Here is a 22,174-nt window from a genome sequence, read left to right as displayed (position 1 = left end):
TATATAGCTTGTATATGAAAGATCGATTTTAATGTTACTGTTCATAAATATTCTAGTTTTTTATTACTTCTCCTGTAGTTTATCAGGTCCTTATTTCCTTTACTCACTGGGCTATTTTTCCTTGTTGGAGCTTTTAGGCTTATTGCATCATGCTTTTCCAACTAGGGCTGTAAACTTAGCTATTAATAATAATAATAATGATAATAATAATAATAATAATAATAATAATAATAATAACGGCATAAAATCAGACGATTGGTATATAAATTCTCATGCTATTTGCTAGGGTTAACCCCACACCTCAAGTGAAAGATTGATCATTTGCAAGAGACCGTCCCCTCTTAGAGACTGGTGCGAGCGGCAGTGGCAGTGGATATTATCGGCATTGCTAATGCAGGATCAAAAGGCAATGCATTCAGTTCGTGCAATGCATATTCCCTTATTTTCTCGCAATGAAAATGGCATCAATGTTAGATTGTCGTAATGGATGTATCGTTGCCATCCAAATCTCGAGAGTTATGGAAATTACACTTTAAAAAAAAAAAAGAAAAAGAAAAAAAAGATAATTTTGTTGAAAATTTTTAAATCTGACAACACTTAAGCTTGCATGGTTAAACGGATATATCCCTCTTTATACTTTCAACAAAACTTGACATCTTTTCTTTATATTTTCAAATAAACTTAACATCTTTTCTTTATACTTTCAAGAAAACTTTACATTTTTTCTTAATACTTTTAAGTAAACTTAACATCTTTTCTTTATACTTTCAAGAAAACTCAACATATTTTCTTTATACTTTCAAGAAAACTCAACATCTTTTCTTCATACTTTCAAGAAAACTTAACGTCTTTTCTTCATGCTTTCAAGAAAATTTAACATCCCATCTTTATACTTTCAAGAAAACTCAACATATTTTCTTTGCATATTCAAGAAAACTTAACATCTTTTCTTTATATTTTCAAAGAAACTTAACATCTTTTCTTTATACTTTCAAGAAAACTCAACATCCCTCACTCAGCATCCCTTCTTTATACTTTTAAAAAACTTCTTGTGTTGTGTACAGTTTGGAAAATCCCGTGTCTGCTTTTTCCCCTAGACCCCAGGATGCAAAAACCTTTGCTCGATTGCTGTTCGTCCTTCTGTCGATATTATTCAGTGTTAGGTTTATTTTACACTTATATTGTTGATGGCTGAGAAATAACGTCATTATTGACATAAGCCAATTTGTATATACATTCAGGTGGTCCATGGAAGTCGAACAGAGGCTCTAAACACGAATTTTTACTAAAGTTATATGTCTCCATGTAAAGCATTCAGCATTTTCGGTAACGGTTTATGATAGTTGATAAACAAGTGAATGTATGTAAATTTCTTTTTACCGATTCCGGTTTCTTATATCTCTCTCTCTCTCTCTCTCTCTCTCTCTCTCTCTCTCTCTTGTTTAATGTATTACATTCTGCAACTTCTTGCTACATTGCATTGATGGCCTTCAGTCTGAGTATGTAACCATGTTTAGAGTTAGTATTCTTTCGTGAGACGTTTCTACTGATGGGAATAATCTTTTAAGGTAATAGTTCTATGATGCAGGATTCCTACGTCATCATTTCGTTCTAAGATATTATTAATCGTAGCTATAAATTCATGTTACGAAAAATATTATGAGCTAGATACACGACCAGATACCATTTCTTTGCTACAAAAACATATTCATGGAGAGGTGATTAACGATTTTTTTTTTTTTTTTTTTTTTTTGATGAATAGATCGTTATTGTGGTAATTCCATGATATCCTTGGAGATTATCCTAAAGCCGATATTTCTTATCCCAATGCAAAGGAAATCTATGATGCCATTAGTACGGTTTCAAATACTGTATCCTTAAACCCGTTTTGTTCTGATAATACAAATCTATTTTAATTGCTTAATTGCCTTTCTCTCTTTAGATTTTTTTTTTCATAAGACGTGGCAGGTACGATGTGAAATATGCTATCAATGCATTGTTCGTAAGGCAGCATTTATAAAGTATCTACCCCATATAAGAAAGGGAAAGTGTTTGGACACACACACACACACATATATATATATATATATATATATATATATATATATTATATATATTATATATATTATATATATTATATATTATATATATAATATATATATATGTATATATATATATATTATATAAAATATATATATATAATATATATATTATATATATATCATATATACAATATGTATATATCATATATATATAATATATATATATTATATATATATTATATATATATATATTTATATATTATATATATAATATATATATATATTATATATATTATATATGAAATATATATATGATATAGATATATATATATATTATATATATTATGTATATATATATATATACTGTATATATACATATATTATCATATATAATATATATATTATATATATCATATATATATATATATATATATACTGTATATATATATTATCATATATATAGTATATATATGTATTATATATATGTATAATATATATATGTATTATATATAATATATATAATATATATATGTATTATATATACATATATATATATATATATATATATATATATATATATATATATATATATATATACTAGCCACGCTCAGCGGCATTGTCAGACGTATAACTACTCGGTCTCTCCCCGTCCCTCGGGTATGTTTCAACTTTTGCAGTTCCACCGATTCAATTACCTGATTTGGAAGATTATTCCATAACTTGGTCATAACTGGAATAAAACTTCTAGAATAATGTGTAGTATTGAGAAGGCATGACTATTGGAGGAGCGGTAGTAGTCATACCATGGTAAGAGAGGGTACCTAGAGAGGTACACTCGGAAACCACATCTCCCACAAATTGCCGAAAATGCCGTGTTGGCGGGTGGGAAGTGTTTAATCTATTTGTGTGTGCATTTCTATCTAAATATTCAGCCGTCATTGTTGACTCGTGTACACAATTATTACATTAATGAAACCGTATTCGGCTTATATTATTATTTTTATTAGCCAAGCTACAACCCTAGTTGGAAAAGTAAGATGATATAAGCCCAAGGGCTCCATTAGGGAAAAATAGCTCTGTGAGGAAAGGAAATAAGGAAGTAGATAAATGATGAGAATAAATTAACAATAAATCATTCTAAAAACAGTAACAACGTCAAAACAGATATGACCTATATAAACTATTAACAACGTCAAAAACATGTCATATATAAACTATAAAAAGACTCATGTCACCCTGGTCAACATAAAAACATTTGCTCCAACTTTGAACTTTTGAAGTTCTACTGGTTCAACTACCCGATTAGGAAGATCATTCCACTTTTTGTTGGGAACAGTGTGTTGTTAGACCTAATTCATTTATGAATATTTGTATTTCATAGTGTTACATGAGTAAATCGCAATGTGAATTGAGTATAATGTCAGAGATGTTAAAAATCTTAACGAAGTATGACACTACTTTTAGAATACATTAAAATTTTTATTATACTCTATTTTGGATTTTTTCAATGGGATATATATTGTTCATTGGATATATTTGATGTGTTTTATCCAATGGGTAAATCTTATCCATTTTTCACATTTTTACTCATGGGTACATTTTGTTCGCTGGGGACTTTTATCCTTTCCTTTGGGGACAATTTCCTGATCTGAGAATATTCGCTGGATTTCGACTCTTCCGATATATGCAGAAATACTCGTACTTTATTATTATTATTATTATTATTATTATTATTATTAGTAGTAGTAGTAGTAGTAGTAGTAGTAGTAGTAGTAGTAGTAGTAGTAGTAGTAGTAGTATTGTTATTATTATTAATATAATTATTATTATTATTATTATTATTATTATTATTAGCTAAGCTACAACCCTAGTTGAAAAAGCAAGATGCTATAAGCCGAAGGGTTCCAACAGGAAAAAATAGCCCAGTGAGGAAAGGAAATAAATAAACGCTATAAGAAGTAATGACCAATTAAATAAAAATAATTCAAAAACAATAACATTAAAACATTTTTCATATATAAACTATAAAAAGACTTATTACGTCATCCTGTTCAACATAAAAGCATTTGCTGCAAGTTTGAACTTTTGAAGTTCCATTAATTCAACTACCCTATTATTATTATTATTATTATTATTATTATTATTACTTGCTAAGCTATAACCCTATTTGGAAAAGTGGGATTCTATAAGCCCAAGGGCTTCAACAGAAAAAATAGCCCTGTGAGGATAGGAAATAAGGACAAAGTGCAAGAGAAGTTTAAGAACAAATATAATTTACTTTCTTTCATACATAAACTATAAAACATGAAAATAACAAGATATAGATTACTCCACAACTTGGTCACAGCTAAAATAAAACTTCTCGAATACTGCGTAGTATTGAACCTCTGTATAAAACAATTCTGTTTTTTTTCTCTCTCTCTATCATTTCCATTTCGTAAAATTTTAATTTTAGCTCAAGTATAAAGGTAAAGTTCTATTCTAGTGTTTTCCTTTCGTATATACTGTATAGGAATTTATAATTACATTATAGTAATGTTATCCATTTATCATATTGACACATTTCTAGAAGTACCAAATGATCAGTGCACGTTTGATCATTCCACTCACAAATAAGTGAAGACTCAAACCTTTAGTTAAATACTTAGGGTTCTAAATCTCCATCTTCATTATTCTAAATGAGGAGATTGCCTCTCAATTCTGTTGGGTTTGTAATAATTTTGGATTCGGTTTTTGTGTGCATATCAGTGTTTCCATTGCATGAATGACAAGAATTAAACTTAGCGAATACAAACTATCTTGAAAGTGGCAGTACAGAACAATTAGGCTTTTCTACTTTGAGGTTTTTTTTTTTTTTTTTTTTTTTTTTTTTGCAATAATTTCAGATCTAATTCCTTCGAATAGAAAATGTCTCAGAGATACTCAATACTGGTGAAGGCCTGTAAAGGGACATAAAAGGATAATGTTTCGCGTGTCTAACAATAGTGAGAGAAAGGTAGTTATTACCAACGTGTTCTAATGATGGCGTCTTTTTGAAGTGTGTCACGTTTAGAATATCCATTGCATGCAAAGTTCTCAAAGGCATTCGTGTCGTTTTCTTCATCCTTTTGTGTTACGATTAAGATGAAATTAGATTTATTACACTGCTCAGCGTCTCTTTCACTACGGTTCGCAAAACAACCTTTGTTTTGATTTCCAGTGAATAAGGTTAACTACCTTGTTGCTCAACAGTTGAGAATGGTGTCACAATTCTATGAAGAATGTTCTTTTCGGTCTCTGCTTTTATTTACACTTTGGATCTGGTAGGTACTAGAATGGGTGGTGAGCTTTGAACGTGGGCTATGAACCCATTTGACATTCTTAGCCTGAGTGTGCGTTTAGTAGCCACGTGCTAAATAAATATTTGATTAGAATAAGAATGATGATACTCCTTTTAATCTATTACACACACACTCAAACATATATATATATATATATATATATATATATATATATATATATATATGTGTGTGTGTGTGTATATATATATATATATATGATTATATATATATATATTATATATATATGTTATATATATATGATTATATATATATGTTTTATATATATATATATATATATATATATATATTTATATATATATATATATATATATATATATATACATATATAAAATCATCATCATCATCCCCTCCTACGCCCATTGACACAAACAATCTCGGTTAGATTTCACCAGTCGTCTCTATCTTAAGTTTTTAAATCAATACTTCTCCATTCATCATCTCCTACTTCACGCTTCATAGTCCTCAGCCATGTAGGCCTGGGTATTCCCATTCTTCTAGTGCCTTGTGGAGCCCAGTTGGGTGCGAAGAGCATGCCCAAACCATCCCCATCCTCATGAAACCTTGTTGCAGTTAGTAAAACTAAAACTATATTTTTTAAAGTCCTTATGTGGATGAAATCATGGCGAGGGGTAGATGCAGATTGTTTGGGCATGCTCTTCACACTCCCCAAGAGAGATTAGTTCGCCAAACTTTCAACTGGGCTCCACAAGGCACTAGAAAAGGTGGAAGACCCAGGCTTACAGGGCTGAGGACTATGGAGCGTAAAGTAAGAAATGATGAGTAAAGTATTGATTTAAAAGCTCAAGATAGAGACGTCTGGCGAAATCTTTTGCGTCAATAGGCGTAGGAGGAGATGATGATTATGAATTTCTTTTTAGCGAAAGGTTTGTGGTGGCTGGGTGATAGCGTCCTTGCCTGGTGATTGCCAGACTGGGATTTAAGTCCCGCTCAAACTCGTTAATTCCTTTGGTGGCTGCAACCTCACCATTCTTGTAAGCTAAGGATGGGACGGGGAGGGGTTGGTGGAGCCTATAGGTCTACCTGCTGAGTCATCAGCAGCCATTGCGTGGCCTTCATTGGTCCTAGCTTGGGTGGAGTGGGGGCTTGGGCGCTGATCATATGTGTATATGGTCAGTCTCTTGGGCATTGTTTTGCTTGATAGGGTAATGTCACTGTCCCTTGCCTCTGCTATTCATGAGTGACCTTTAAACAGCATACCACCATCAAAACTGATTCTCAAGATATTATGATGAAGATAAGATCACGCAATATCCATATTGAAAGATGTGCTGTTAAACTCCTTTTTTTATTTTTATTTTTTTCATTTGCTAATTCGAGTCACGAGACCAGTCTCTTTGGACTAAATCAGTGACCCATAACGTAAACTAGATCCTACCAGTTCTGTTCTATTGGTCTTCATGACAGTACATTGGCGTGTGTGAGTAATTATATATTTGTTTGTTTAGATACATGCAAATAAAATTATTTCAACCTTATAAATTTTTAGAATCATTCAGATTTTGTTCTGTTTAACTGTTCTAATAACTCCTCATCATCATCAATAATAACTCCTCCTTCGCCTATTGACGCAAAGGGCCTCAGTTATATTTTGCCAGTAGTCTTTATCTTGAGCGCTTTAATCAATACTTCTCCATTCATCATCTCCACTTCACTCTTCATAGTCCTCAGCCATGTAGGCCTGGGTCTTCCAATTCATCTAGTTCAAGTAACTATCTTAGTTCATTCCTAACGAAAGGATTTCAAAAGATATAACCATTAGTTTTTTCACTTTATCGATATTGTCTCGCTATCCAAGTTCTATAGAAGAAGCTTGAAGTTCTTTGTACAATCGGAAAGGGATGAAGTTGCTAAGAAGTGTAAAGTGTAACTGCTAGAACATTCCGTTATTGAACAAGTAGGGTAGCCAATATGCTCACGTCATCAACCTCATTTCTCACGCAGGACGTGATCTGCAGCCTACAGTACAGTACTGTTGTGGACTGCGCAAACTCGAAAATTGATTAGCTTTTTATTCTTCTAGTTACGGGTTGGTCATCCTCTATCTGTGATTCCAGAAAAAAAAATACGTTTTTTTTTAAAGGAAGAATAATCCGTCAACAATCCTTTAGTTTGATTGTACAATCATGCCTGTCTGTTATATGGGGAATATATAAAGGGTGGTTCCAGAGGGGAAAAAAAGGCAATTGTAACTGCCACTTTCATACTTCTATAACTGAATTGTGGATGAACCCTTTATGCATGAAGCTCCACAATATAACACAGGAGGCTTATTGGCAGTATATCGAACCCTCCTCAAAAAAAAGTTCATTCACCTTTAACAAGCAGTCACACTACTGTTTCTTGAATATCAAGGTTCTCAGTTTCAAGTGCCTTTTCCACGCCATCTTACATCGCTTTTAAGGTTACTCTAATCCTATTAACACTTCCATATTACGTATTCTTTTCTCCAACCTATCGTCCTCCATTTTTCATATAATGAACCATCTTAAAGCATGCTGATCTAAGTCTTCAACATGCGCAGTCTATTCAATCTTACTTCTACATATCTCACCATGTTGGCTCTTCTCATACCACATATAAAAGACTTAACAATTCATAACACCGGGTTCAATTTGTTTTTATCATTCGCATTCACGCTTCACACATTATTACCATAAAGGAGAGTTGACTAAACAGTACTCCACTACCATTAAAAAAGTGGACTTTCACAGTTTTTACGTAGACACTTCAAGTTTCTCATATATCTTCCTTTCGAGTTCTTCTTATTTTTTTCTCTCAATTTTTGGTAATCAGTACCAAATGATTTGTATATTTCAATCGTTCCATGATTCCATAGTGAGTGCTTTTCTTATCCCAAAACATTGCGTTTGATATATTGCCTTTAAACCCCCAAGGAGAAACTTTTACAGACAACTTGACACTCTCCTTTACATGCTAACATATGCACATCATTTTCATCATAAATACCATCATTCACCTTAAGAAAATTAACCTCTATACAATATATCACTGTCATAGAGCGTACTCCTCATAGTCTCTTATCAGTTTCATAAAGAAAATCCGAGGTCCATGCATGCCAAGTACTGTATAGCTTTTTCATTTTACTTCTCTCCTCTTACATAACTGGTTCCTAACACTCACTTAATCGGCTTAGCCTTTTCATGTTTAAAAGTCGCTCTATTCTTCCTCTATTAATCTTTCTGTTATCCGTATCATTTTCCACTTCGCCATACAAAACTCCATTGGTATGCAGAGTAAAGTTACAACTATATGATTCATATATTCTCTCATCACCTTACCCTTGAACAGTGCAGTAGCTATTCTTTTCATACATTCCTTCTTAAACTTTTATCTAATCCAGACATACCTTACACACCATGGTCAGCCAATAGATAATAGTTATCATTGTATTGCAGCCTCTCAATCGTGTTCCTAACGCGTCTTGTTGTCTTCCATTCTCTTTAACCTTTTGTCTTGCATACATCCTCATTATTATCATTATAACCTAAGCTATAACCCTGGTTGGAAAAGCAGGATGCTATAAGCCCAAGGACTCCAGCAGAGAAAATAGCCTAGTGAGGAAAGGAAAGAAGGAAACAGATAGAATAAAGTTCCTGAGTAGCAACTTTCAAATGCGATTTAAAATGCTTAACCTACTTGTTCCACTTCTATGACATACAGCTCTGTATCCTCTCTATGCACTACATTCAACAATTCTTCAACATACCCATGCCATTAATACTTGCAGAATGTATCCCTCCTCATGCAACTTCTTTCTTAGATCCATTTATTCGTTAGCCTTTCACTCTTGTATTTCCTTTCAAGGGTTTAAAGGGCCGCTCATGAATGGCAGAGGCAAGGGACAGTGACAGTGCCTTATCAAGCAGGACAGTGCCCTTAGAGACTGACCATATAGTGTATATATATGATCAGCGCTCAACCCACCTCTCCATCCAAGGAGGGCCAGGCAATGGCTGCTGATGACTCAGCAGATAGACCTATAGGCTACTCCAAACCCCCTTCATTAGCTCACAAGGATAGCGAGGTTGCAGCGACCAAAGGAAATAGAGAGTTTGAGCGGGACTCTAACCCCAATCTGGCGATTATCAGTCACGGACGTTACCACATCGGCCACCGTAGATCAACTTAATAACAAAGTTCTTGTTTATATTTCACTGTAACTTTATATATATATATATATATATATATATATATATATATACATAAATATATATATACATACAGTATATATATATATATATATATATATATATATATACATACATACATACATATATATATATATATATATATGTATATATGTATATATATATATATATATATATATATATATATATATATATATATATACATACATACATATATATATATATATATATACATACATACATATATATATATATATATATATATATTTATATATATATATTATTTATATATATATATATATATATATATATATATATATAAAATTTCGATTAATTGGATCTGTGACAGAAAAAGAGAGAGATTTTGGAAAGGAAAAGTAGTTGTTTTCAAATTCGGTGAAAAGTTCTTCCAAGTGATTTCATACCCACGCGCATGCGCATATCTAACTGAGTACAGGTCTTCTAACAAGCTGAAGAAGTATTTAGCCATTCATAGGGTTTCACGGCTTATATAGATTTGAGTAGTATAGACTGACCTTTAGGATACTTCCGGTCCCTGTGATTTCTTTGATTCTTGTTATACTAGACGCCAAGCTATTGCTAATGATGTTAATAGATATTAACATTTTATACCATGGTCTTCCAGTGTCTTGAGTTAGAGATCTCTTGCTTGAGGGTACACTCGGGCGCACTATTTTATCTTGTTTCTCTTACTCTTTTTATTTTGAAGTTTTTATTTTCTTTTTATTTTCAAGTTTTCGTAGTTTTTATATATAAAAGATATATTTTAATGTTGTTATTGTTTTTAATCTTTTAATTTTTCCTTATTTCCTTTCCTCACTGGGTTATTTTCTCTGTTGGAGCCCTTGGGCTAGTAGCATCCTGCCTTTACAACTAGGGTTGGAGCGTAGCAAGTAATAATAATAATAATAATAATAATAATAATAATAATAATAATAATAATAATAATAATAATAATAATATACAGATCCCAAGCTATTGCCAATATGAGATATTAATATATTTACGGTAACATTTTTCTTTCAAAATACTTTAGAATAACATTTAATCCAAGTGGTATTAAAGTTTTTTTTTCTCACATTACAAATCAACAGGAAAATTTTGGCTATTACAGTTTCAACAGCATTATTTATGATATTGCAGAATGGTTTATTTTTATAAAAACGATGTTATTTGTGATTTTAGAAATCTTGGAAACAAAACGAACTTAAGTAATTTCATAATTTAGTCATTTGAAATAAATACAGAGATTACAGAGAGAGATACCTCAAGTTAAAGTGTTTTCAAGCATAAGGACCTTAGATCTATTATTAATAACAAAATCCCCTCTTCGTCCAAGAAGGAAAGAGCAAGCAAAGATGGAATGAAAAGCAAGGCATATATAAAAACGAGTTTATGAAAAATAAGAAATAATAACAAAATATATCATGGCCTTCCACTGTCTTGGGTTAAAGTTCTCTTGTTTGAGGGTACACTCGGGCAATATTCTATCTTATTTCTCTTCCTTTTTTTTAAGTTTTTATAGTTAGGATAAGAGATATTTATTTGATGTTTTTACTGTTCTTGATATATTTCATCTTTCCATAATTCCTTTCCTCACTGGGGCTATTTTCCCTGTCGGAGCCCTGGGGCTTATAGCATTCTGCTTTTCCAACTAGGGTTGTAGCTTAGCAAGTAATAGTAATAATGATAATTATTATTATTTGTTATTATTATTATTATTATTATTATTATTAATGATAATTGTTATTATTATTATTATTATTATTATTAATGATAATAATAATTAATACTAATAAAAATAATTATTATTAACGATAAAAATTATCAATAATTATAATTATTATCATTATTATCATTAATAATAATAATAGTAATAATAATAATAAGTATCAAGCGATGCAATTGCGAACAATTAAGAGAGAGAAGACAGCACTTTCCCCGAACGAGTCTGTTTCTGTTTGGCTTCTCGCTTCAAATCGTACTCTATGGCCGCTGGCATCAGGAACCATATCAGGAAACTGCATAGCACGAAGAAGGATAGGATCCATATAGCTATGGCGTAACTCTGCGTCACGTCACGAATTAGACCTGATGGAGAAATAAACAATGTGATGTTATGAAAGTATTTGTAAAGCTTGTTACAGACTTTTGAGACATTATGTGATTCGTGACTATGTTGTTAGGTAAATACATTGATGTACTTTATATCTCTTTTCTCAATATATATGTATATATATATATATATATATATATATATATATATATATATATATGTATATATATATATATACTGTATATATATATGTATATATATATATATATATATATGTATATATATATATATATATATATATGTTTGTGTCCCAAGCCACTGGACAAATAAATAGATGTACTATATGAACTTTCTATTTTGTTCAGTGCATGTATTAACCTTTCTAAAAGTATCATTACTTTTGGAAATGAGTAAACGTGTATCCTTACATGGTGGAGATTTCCACAAATTTAGAAGAGATGGCAAATTAAGCTTTACTTGATTTCGTCGTCAGTATAGCTTGGGTTGTCGCTCAGTTAATAGGAGCCCGTCTGAGGGAATCCTTGTCATGCAAGTGTATTAATCTTATTTAAATAATTTAGATAAGAAAACTTCCAATGTATCATTTATGGCTGTAGGCATTGAACATATATGTATGTAAGTTCCAATGTATTATTTATGTCTGTAGGCATGGAATATATATGGTATGTATGTATGTATGTATGTATGTATGCGTTGATGATTTTCTTATCAGAAATATTTCTATAATTCTAAAATGTAATCTAGATTACTGGAAAATACAGTTAGCGAAAGAAAAATCTCTGCATATAAACCTTTCATCAAAGACTAGGGCTTGTATCATTTCATATTTCATGCTTTTAAATGTTCCTTAATAAAAGTTTTTTTTTATGAGCATGAGATGAATAGGCACTGCAACTGTCAATAAATTGAAAGAAAATATATTTTGTGGTAGAGTAGTTTTGTAATTTTCCGTGATATTTTATCTATGACTCTATCTAAAACTATCTAGTTTATCACTGTATATTTTGGGGGCTATGACTGGAGGCAAGCTCCGGGCAATCTGTATCCAATCATTCAACTGTATCAATGTAAAATCAGAGTTTAAGAAGTCTTATAAAATCACTTGTACCTATGAAAGGTCCTGCCGCCAGAAAACCTATGCCAGTAAATACTTGGGAAGTTCCAAAAACCGCTGGGAGTTTCTCCAATCCCATGAATTTAATTATGACGAGGTTGTTGAGGCTGATATTCATCCCAACGGTCGCCCCGTAGCAACTCATGACGACGTATATCCACTTTAAATCCTCTATGAAAGGAAACACTGGAAAGAAAAATATAGTTTCAGTAAAGCTTTTTTCCAACTTCTGGAATGATCATGATCGGGTAGTTGAATCAGTCACTTCAAAAGTTCAAAGTTGCAGCAAATGTTTTTACGTTGAACAGGCTGACAGAAGTGTTTTTATAGTTTATATATGACATATCTATTTTGTCGTTGTTACTATTTCCTTTATTTCCTTTCCTCACTGGGCTATTTTTCCCTGTTTGAGCACTTGGCCTTATAGCATCTTGCTTTTCCAACTAGGGTTGTAGCTTGGCTAATAATAATAATAATAATAATAATAATAATAATAATAATAATAATAATAATAATAGATTTATTATTCGTTTAATTTCTATTTGTTCATAAGCTTAACATTATTTAAAACCAAAATAGATAATGAATTTTACCTAAGATGACGCAGCTTACGACTGCGTAGCCTGTCATGTAACAAATCCTCATGTTGAACCAAGCGCAGTCTGTCATAGGAGATATTATGAGTCGAGCCGTCAGGCTGCTGGTTCCCATGATAGAAACAGCGTAAGAGGCATCCTGCAGAGAATGCCCAAGGGCTTGTATGGAAAATGGCATCAACATGCAGAAATTTACGTGACTGACAATCATGAAAGAAATGCCCATGTTGATAAGGATGGCCCTCCTGGAACGCATCACTTTCATATCTGATATGAGTGACTTAATCAACCGAACCACGGTTTCCAGGAAGCTGTTCCTCCTCCCTGATGGTTCAAACTTACCCTCCCCTTCTTCTTCTTTGAAAACTGGAAAAGATTGCACGGAAACCCCGGCTTCTATGCTGATAGTTGAGGCGTACATGGATAGCCGGGTTGTATTTGAGCTGATGTGGCTGCGAGAATTTTCAATCTGAGAAATTCTCTTGCGATTGGACGAAAAGCTTGATTTTTCTGTCGTTGATTCTGCTAATGTTCTTTTTGTCACTGTGGGCTTCCTTTTCTCTGGGGCGTATTTCATGTGCCAAGCCACAGGATGAAAGAAACAACCCCCAACTAATCCGTTGAGTGATACGGCGGCTAAAATTAGCAATGCACCTTTGCTGCTGTATCCATCTTGCAGGAATCTGACAAAAGGTGGACCCAGGATTTGGCCAACGGAGATTCCGGCCATGATGAAGCCATTCGATATGCCTCGACGCCGAAGGAAATACTGAGGAACTATGTTGAAAGCTATGGTGGCCGATATACCACATCCTACACCTGTGGGAGGGAATGAGGCATTATTATTCAAAAGTCCTTGAACTGAGAATTAACTAGGGTTATCAAGACATATATAAAAGGTAGTTCCACATAGTTTTCAGATAATATTGATTTTTTATATCTTTTAAAAAGTGAAAAATGTTTTTTATCACCACCAACGTTTTGGATAAGATGATTTTACGTGTGTTTTGACAAAACATTGAAAACAGTTGAATGGATTTAGATTGGTAATAGCATTCATTAGGTGATTTATTTTGGACTGTAAAGTTAGATTGGTAATAGCATTCATTGGGTGATTTCCTTTGGACTGTAAAGTTAGATTGGTAATAGCATTCATTGGGTGATTTCATTTGGACTGTTAAAGTTAGATTGGTAATAGCATTCATTGGGTGATTTCATTTGGACTGTAAAGTTAGATTGGTAATAGCATTCATTGGGTGATTTCATTTGGACTGTAAAGTTAGATTGGTAATAGCATTCATTGGGTGATTTCATTTGGACTGTAAAGTTAGATTGGTAATAGCATTCATTGGGTGATTTCATTTGGACTGTAAAGTTAGATTGGTAATAGCATTCATTGGGTGATTTCTTTTGGACTGTAAAGTTAGATTGGTAATAGCATTCATTGGGTGATTTCTTTTGGACTGTAAAGTTAGATTGGTAATAGCATTCATTGGGTGATTTCATTTGGACTGTAAAGTTAGATTGGTAATAGCATTCATTGGGTGATTTCATTTGGACTGTAAAGTTAGATTGGTAATAGCATTCATTGGGTGATTTCATTTGGACTGTAAAGTTAGATTGGTAATAGCATTCATTGGGGGATTCCTTTTGGACTGTAACTACAAAATCCCGGCAAATTTTTTTCATAGTCTAATAAAGATCTATCATGAAGAGGTAGTCGCCCAATGAAGGTGATCAAACTTCATCAAAATCCATTGTTATTTTCCAGATTTTTTTTTTTCAAACAGACAAGTGCTGACAGATGTAAGTGAAAAATATGTCTGACATGATCTACTTACCACGAACTACTTATTATGAGTGTCTGGGATTCATTTTGGTATTGACTAAAAATTTTTGGTTAACCCTCTCCCACCCACCCCCGCTCGCCAGGCAAAGTGATATGTGCCCCATGGTCAGTGACCCACCAACTCAGGCTAAAGGTTACTGTCTCTTGTTAGTTCTGTTCTGGTCATTGAATGGTCGACTTTTATCTTTGCAGCGTTGACCTCGTGCTACGTGTTCATTGTTTGATTCCTTTTACCTGTATGTGTTCGTTTTCCCTTCATGTGTAGTTGTACGTTCTTCACTTGATGGAGGTCGAACGTCAGCAACACCGTTATCAAAGGGCTTAGTTGAATGCGTGTGGCCCTTTCTCGACCAACATGGAAGTAGACCCACACTTTTTGTGATTCTCATATCATGTCCGTGTTGGTTTACAGGATGTCTCTTGACCTGATGTGTAGAATGGCCAGAGTTATTTATAGTGGGCGCTTATGGAAAGGGAAAAGAAATAGACAAAGGAGGACAGTTCTTCTTTGAATGGTAGTTGTGCCCCCAAATTCTCCAAACCCTTCCCTTGTCCTCACCCTGAGCAGCAGCCAAGGTGAGTTACAAGGTCTCAGCCCATTGCTAAGCCTGATGTTCCTTTTGTCCTTTGTACCAAGCATTCCAGATGTCCTGGTGCAGGATGACATGCTGCGGAAGGCGCTGTCAGCTTCGGTCAAAGTGGTTCCTGCTACAGAGGGCCTAGGACCAGTCCCCAACATCGCCCAAAGACCCGCCTCCCACATTGTCATCTCTGAGGCCCTCACTCATGTCCTCAGATGGAGTGGGCAACAACTAGCATCTCAAATTCCCAACGGGCTGTTCAGAGTGGCTTCCCCCATCGTTGTCTGACACCCCTTGCACCTCTTCAGGTTTCCTTTCCTGAGGAGGACCAGCTACTCTGGTATTCTCCCCCTGCAGCTTCCCCCCTATATTGGAGCCATTCCCCTTAATCTGGCTGGGCCGCGGAATGCACTGAGTGAGCCACTACTTCCTCCTCCTCCGGGAGCAGGACAGAGCTACTCTCCTTCTCCGGCTTCTTCGTTACCTACTCTTCCAGATAAAGTAGTTGCCCAGGACTTCAAGGAAGGACAACCCTTCATCCAGGAGGTCTTGCAGGACAATCAGGAAGAAGAGAACAATCCAGATTATGGCTTTGTTTTCCAGGATCCGGACAGGCTCTTCAGTGGCTTCCCCCGATGTGGTCCAACAGCCCCCGCACCCCCTTCAGGTCTCCTCTCCGCAAGGAGCTCTTACAACTCTAGGGGTTCTTCCCCCTTCGTTGGACCTATTTGCAACAAGGCTCAACAAAGTTGCCAGTTTTCTGCTCCCCAGTGCCAGACCCCGTCACAGCACTGGAAGACGCCTTTCAACACCCGTGGTATGGTCTGGACATATACATGCTCCCGCCCTTTGGGTTAATCAGGCAAGTCCTGAACAGATTATTGGAGGCAAAAGGGGCGTAGTTGACACTGGACACTCCCTGGTGGATAGACAAAGAATGTTCATGGATCTTCGAGACAGCACGAGAAGATCCCTGGGAACTTCCTCTCAACCAGATCTTCTGAAGCAACTGCACTTCAGAAGATTCCACAGAAATCTACAAGCCCTCTTCCCTCATTGGTGGAGACAATTGATTGATTATTAATTAAGGAGGATATCTCTAAAAGGGCAGCCGTCCAGATGTCAGGATATCTCGGGAATTCCTCTACGGTCATGTACCAGGCAAAATGGTCGGCCTTTAGTAGTTGGTGCAAAGAGTAAGGCCTCAGTCCATTTGGGACCTACTATCCCTCAGATAGTAGACTTCCTGGTTCCCCTCAGGCTTGACAAGGGTCTCTCTATCTCAGCAGTCAAAAGCTTCCAGGTACCATGAGATCGGGGAAATAGGCACCTCTCTAGCTTTTCATAAGAATCTGGTGGTCAATCAGTTCTTGAAAGGCGGAATGTGGAACAGGCAATCCACTCTCATGAGTCACTACATAGGGGACTCCACGTAAGTCCTGGACTTTTTCTCGATCGGCTCTATAGTGACCGCATAACAACCTGTCTCGCCTCTTGGTGTACGCCCTCTGGCTGGCTGAGTAGGAATGGCTGTTTAATTGTTTTCCAATTCCCCCCTTTCCCTGGTTAGATGGGTGGATACTTCCTTGATTGTCAGGTAGACATCTCGGTTCTCAAGAATGAAGAAATAACACAACCCTTTTTGAGTAAAAGTTAATTTCCGGGAAAACTTTCCACCTCCAGCCAGTTACAGATGGAAGCACCGCTCCCCTCGCTCCTCCTCCTAAGGATGACTCTCCTAATAAGTATTTTATGGTAAGTAGATGCTGTCGGAACAAATAACAAATTCTTAATAATTTATATTTTTCCTAGCTATTCTTACCACAAGCTACTTCTAAGTTTTATTCCCACCACAATTGTCCCAACTGTTATAAAGAGGCGAAGAGTACTTTAGCCTGATACGGCGGGTCATTGACCCAGGGGTCACAAATCACTCCGCCTAGTGAAGGGCTTTAGGAGAGGGTGTTACCTGAAAATTTCTGGTGAATACTGGGATGAATCCTAGACTCCTAATAAGTAGTTCGTGGTATGTATAGCCAGGGAAAATACAAATTACTAAGAATTAGTTATTTAATTTTTATAAAACATGAAGGCACTTCTGAGAATTTCCAGTGAAGTATTTTGATGTTTGTACCCTCAAGTATAAGCTTACTTTGATTATCGTTATTTGTCTCTCAAATTGCAAAAACTTAATCGTTTCAGAGAAAACTTAATTCCTAACACCTACAAAAATGAATCTTTCTGCACAGTAACATAAACTGGTTTCTGTCATACTCTCAGAAATCTTCGCTCTTAGATTTTATGTTCAAAGTATTTTTCCTAGTTTTGTAATTAGATTTGATCTTCACGATGAGAGATAACAGGTTATGAAATGCGACGTAAAAACTGTTCGACGAAAAATTAATAATTTCATATTGGAAGAGGAACTACGGAGGAAAAGTAATATTATGTACTGCATTTGTAAATTTGCATCTAAGGCTTGAAAATACAGGAGAGCAAATTCTTTTCCTATGACTTGATCCAGCTAAGGAATAATGTCACTAGGGTCATAGGTTTCTTTTATCTTTTAATCCAACTTGATCTTTTCAAATGAATAGAAGTTAGACAATATCTCGAAGAATATTTAAATGAGCAATCATAAGTTTCGCTTATCTTTTAATACAACTTAATCGTTTTGAAGGAATATAAGTTAGACCATATCTCAAAGAATACTTAAATGAGCAATCATAGGTTACTTTTATCTTTTAGTCCGACTTGATCTTTTTGAATGAAAAGAAGTTAGACCATATCTCAAAGAATACTTAAATGAGCAAAAATGCAAGGGTTAAAATACAATTATTGTTTACCGCTCAGGAAAGAAAACGAGAAAAACAGGAACTCGGCTGAAGGCGTAAAGGCTGAAATGGCGTATGCCACGGACATCATCAAGACTCCCATGGCCCCCACTCTTCTCCAGCCAAATTCCATCACCAAGGGCATGGTGAAGGGTCCAGCCATGTTCCATAAAAATGAGTGGATGCTGATGATCCATCCTATGGTTGTGGTTGACGTTTCGAATCCCACCAGAATGTAGAAGAAGGCGATGCTGAAGCAGGGGACGACGGAGCATACCAAAAGCTATGAGGGGAAAAGAGATTTATTTTTTCAAATTAAATGTTTTTTACATAATTATTAAACATGGAATCTTTCCGTGGTAGTTTCAGTAAAGGGAATTTAGAATAGCAATTTTTATTCCCAAATTTGATATTAGAATTTACTTAATGAAAATTATATTGAGTCTTGGAAATTACATAAAAACTTTTATAAGTAAATTTATATCAGAGGTAATTAATAACCACATGCATATGTACATTTTTTTTATCTTTGAAGTAATTATTTGTATCTGTACAAACGGAATACTTAAATAATAGACCATAGTAAAAAAAAAAAAAAATATTATTAGGAAATATGTGTAAATTGGTATTATGTTCCAGTGTGGCCTACTTCTCTCGCGATTAAACGTAATCTCATTGCTCCTTTATTATGGCAAGCATAATGTGGATGTCCTGTATTATTATTTTTATTATTATTATTATTTTTATTGTTATTATTATTATTATTATTATTATTATTATAATTATTTATTGTTTATTATTATTATTATTGTTGTTGTTGTTGTTGTTGTTGTTGTTGATGTTATTGTTATTATTATTATTATTATTATTATTATCATTGTTGTTGTTATTATTATTATTATTATTATTATTATCATTGTTGTTGTTATTATTATTATTATTATTATTATTATTATTATTTCACAAACTTACGATGTTAATAAAGCTTCCCGTGGCAACCAGCCAGCCCCATCCACCATCAGGAGGTACAAGCTCAGAAGATGAAACTCCTTTAGTCGTCCTTCGTGGACGCAATAATTCTCCTTCAACCGTTTCTCCTAAATCAATGGCCATTTTGCGCTTGCTAGATTCCGGCAGTAGTTTATCACGAGCCTCATTCTCTTCAGTTACTTGCGATGGTGTATCGTGAACGTCTTCCTCAGTAGACGCCTTATCTGGGGTCGTACTTTGACTTATGGCCGTCATCATCTACGTGTTGTGTCACTGTCGTTCGTTTTGGATGTGTTCAACATCAGCTGTTGTGATTTGTTGTTATGTCTTGTTGAATTATCGGTTATATTTAGTGATCTGCAATAAAAGAAAGAAAAATTAAATTTAGAGTATTAATTAAACCAAGAGAAATAGAGGATGAACGATGAATTTTTTTTTTTACATCAAGTAATGCAAGGCCTTTAGCATACGTAATGAGTCATGTTCTTAAAAGTCAGTCGAAATTGCACTTTTGCTTTAATTCTTAGACTTATTGAAATTCATGAATTCCGTATTAACTTTAATTCAACCATAAGTAAAAAATAAGTAAATTAGTTTTGATATTATAGCTGGTGTTCCTAAAGGTAATGCTGGTGTTCCTAAAGGTAATGCTCTTGGTCAATTACTTTTCATACTATATACTTACATGTAGTTCGGCCCCAAAAAACAAGCTCATTGCAAATGCAGATGATGTTACTCTCTTTGCATTAATTCCGTCCCCTGAATATAGACCTGGGGTTGCTGAATCCCTTATTAGAGATCTAGCTAAAATTAGTGCCGGATGCAAATTATGGGGCATGAAGTTGAACCTTAAAAAAACTCAAAGTATGATGGTAAGAAGGTCGATGATAGTGGCTCTTCAACATTCAGATTCCTGCATTGATAAGGTTTCTTTAACTATATACAATTCCTCAAAAATTAATTTTTAATTCTTGATTGCAAGTTTACTTTTGAGAAACGCATTCGGTGTGTTTCTTCTTCAATTGCACAAACAAATTGGCTTATGAGAAAGTCTATTAAGATTTTTGATGATCAATCTATTCTTAAGTGTTCTAATTCCCTCATTCTACCTTGTTTCGAATATTGCTCTTCTGTCTTAATTTGTTGGACAAAAACTTGCTGTCCATCAAAAATTTGCTTCTAATCTGGATATAATCTTTGGAACCGTTGTTCAGTTAATTATTTATTCATGTTGCATTAGATTTTTCATAGTTATGGCTATCCTTTGCATTCACAGCTCCCAGACTGAAGGCCTACATTCCTGTACGTAGTACTAGGCATGCAGTTAGTTCTAAAAGTCTTGCCTTCTCTATCTCAAGGCTCAATACTACACGGTATTTTGGAAGTTTAATTCCAGCTGTGGCCAGATTGTGGAATGATCTCATCATTCCTAATCAGGTAGTTGAAACTGTGGAACTTCAGAAGTTCAATCTTGCAGCAAATGTTTTTATGTTGAACAGTCTGATATGAGTCTGTCTCCATAGTTTATGTATGTCATTTCTATTTTAACATTTTTGTTGATCTTAAAATACTTAATATTCTTTATTCTTTACTTAAATATAATTTATCTATTTCCTTAATCGCCTTTCCTCTAAGGGCTATGATTCCCTGTTGAAGCCCATGGGCTTATAGCATCCTGTTTTTCCTTCTAGGGTTGTAGCTTAGCTAGTAATAATGATTGAGATTTTCTGTATAAAGATGGCGGTGTAGTTGCCGAGGTCACGAACCCGGTCATTGATTAATTATTATAATTTGTGAGAGGAAACAAATATAATGTTCTTTATACAATAACACCTACTTCATACAGCTAATGACATACGTCTTTTGATTCTTAAATATTTAATTTTCCCTTTACTGTGAAAGGTTTTGTTGCTAATAACAAATAACATTTATTTTCGAGTAGATGAACTTCGTCTTAGAATTAAGATTTCTTCTTTTTTGCAATCGCACTGACACTTTGCGTGTGTATATATTTAAATATATATATATATATATATATATATATATATATATATATATGTGTGTGTGTGTGTGTGTGTGTGTGAATATATATATATGTATATATACATATGTATGCATACATACATATACAGTATATACATATGTATACATACATACATATATATACTGTATATACATATATATACATACATATACATACACATATATTTGCATACATATATATACCTGCATATACTATATATGTATGTGTATATATATATATATATATATATATATATATATATATATATATATATAAATATATATGTGTGTGTGCGCGCGCGCGCGTGTGTGTGTGTAAACTGGAAGTGGCTCGCTACCACACTTATATTCTCAACTATTCTATCTTGAATAAAATTCGTGGTCCAGAAAATATCCACAGTATGGACCATTCCATATGCGTAGAAAGGCAGCTCATCAACAGCCCATCAAATACCCAATACGGTACAAGCTATGCTTTCACCTTTATCTTGCTCGTATTCTCTCTCTCTCTCTCTCT

General features: G+C 34.1%; 1 protein-coding gene across 2 annotated transcripts in view; it reads right to left on the bottom strand.

Moving 5' to 3' along the window:
* Window positions 1-11,477: 11,477 nt before the first annotated feature.
* LOC137647211 (monocarboxylate transporter 9-like) overlaps window positions 11,478-22,174 on the bottom strand; it is a 14,442-nt gene continuing 3,745 nt past the window's right edge. For both annotated transcript variants that reach the window (XM_068380555.1, XM_068380556.1), the window contains exons 2-6: window positions 19,618-19,992; window positions 18,658-18,928; window positions 13,379-14,200; window positions 12,780-12,971; window positions 11,478-11,685 (exon numbers count right to left, since the gene is read on the bottom strand). In XM_068380555.1, coding sequence (XP_068236656.1) covers window positions 11,510-11,685; window positions 12,780-12,971; window positions 13,379-14,200; window positions 18,658-18,928; window positions 19,618-19,893 — 1,737 coding nt within the window. In that variant the 5' untranslated portion in view covers window positions 19,894-19,992 and the 3' untranslated portion in view covers window positions 11,478-11,509. The remainder of the gene's footprint in view (window positions 11,686-12,779; window positions 12,972-13,378; window positions 14,201-18,657; window positions 18,929-19,617; window positions 19,993-22,174) is intronic.

Source organism: Palaemon carinicauda, chromosome 9, assembly GCF_036898095.1.
Source record: "Palaemon carinicauda isolate YSFRI2023 chromosome 9, ASM3689809v2, whole genome shotgun sequence".
NCBI lineage: Eukaryota > Metazoa > Arthropoda > Malacostraca > Decapoda > Palaemonidae > Palaemon > Palaemon carinicauda.
Note: the sequence above shows the minus strand (reverse complement) of the source record. Positions and strands in the feature narration are given on the sequence as shown.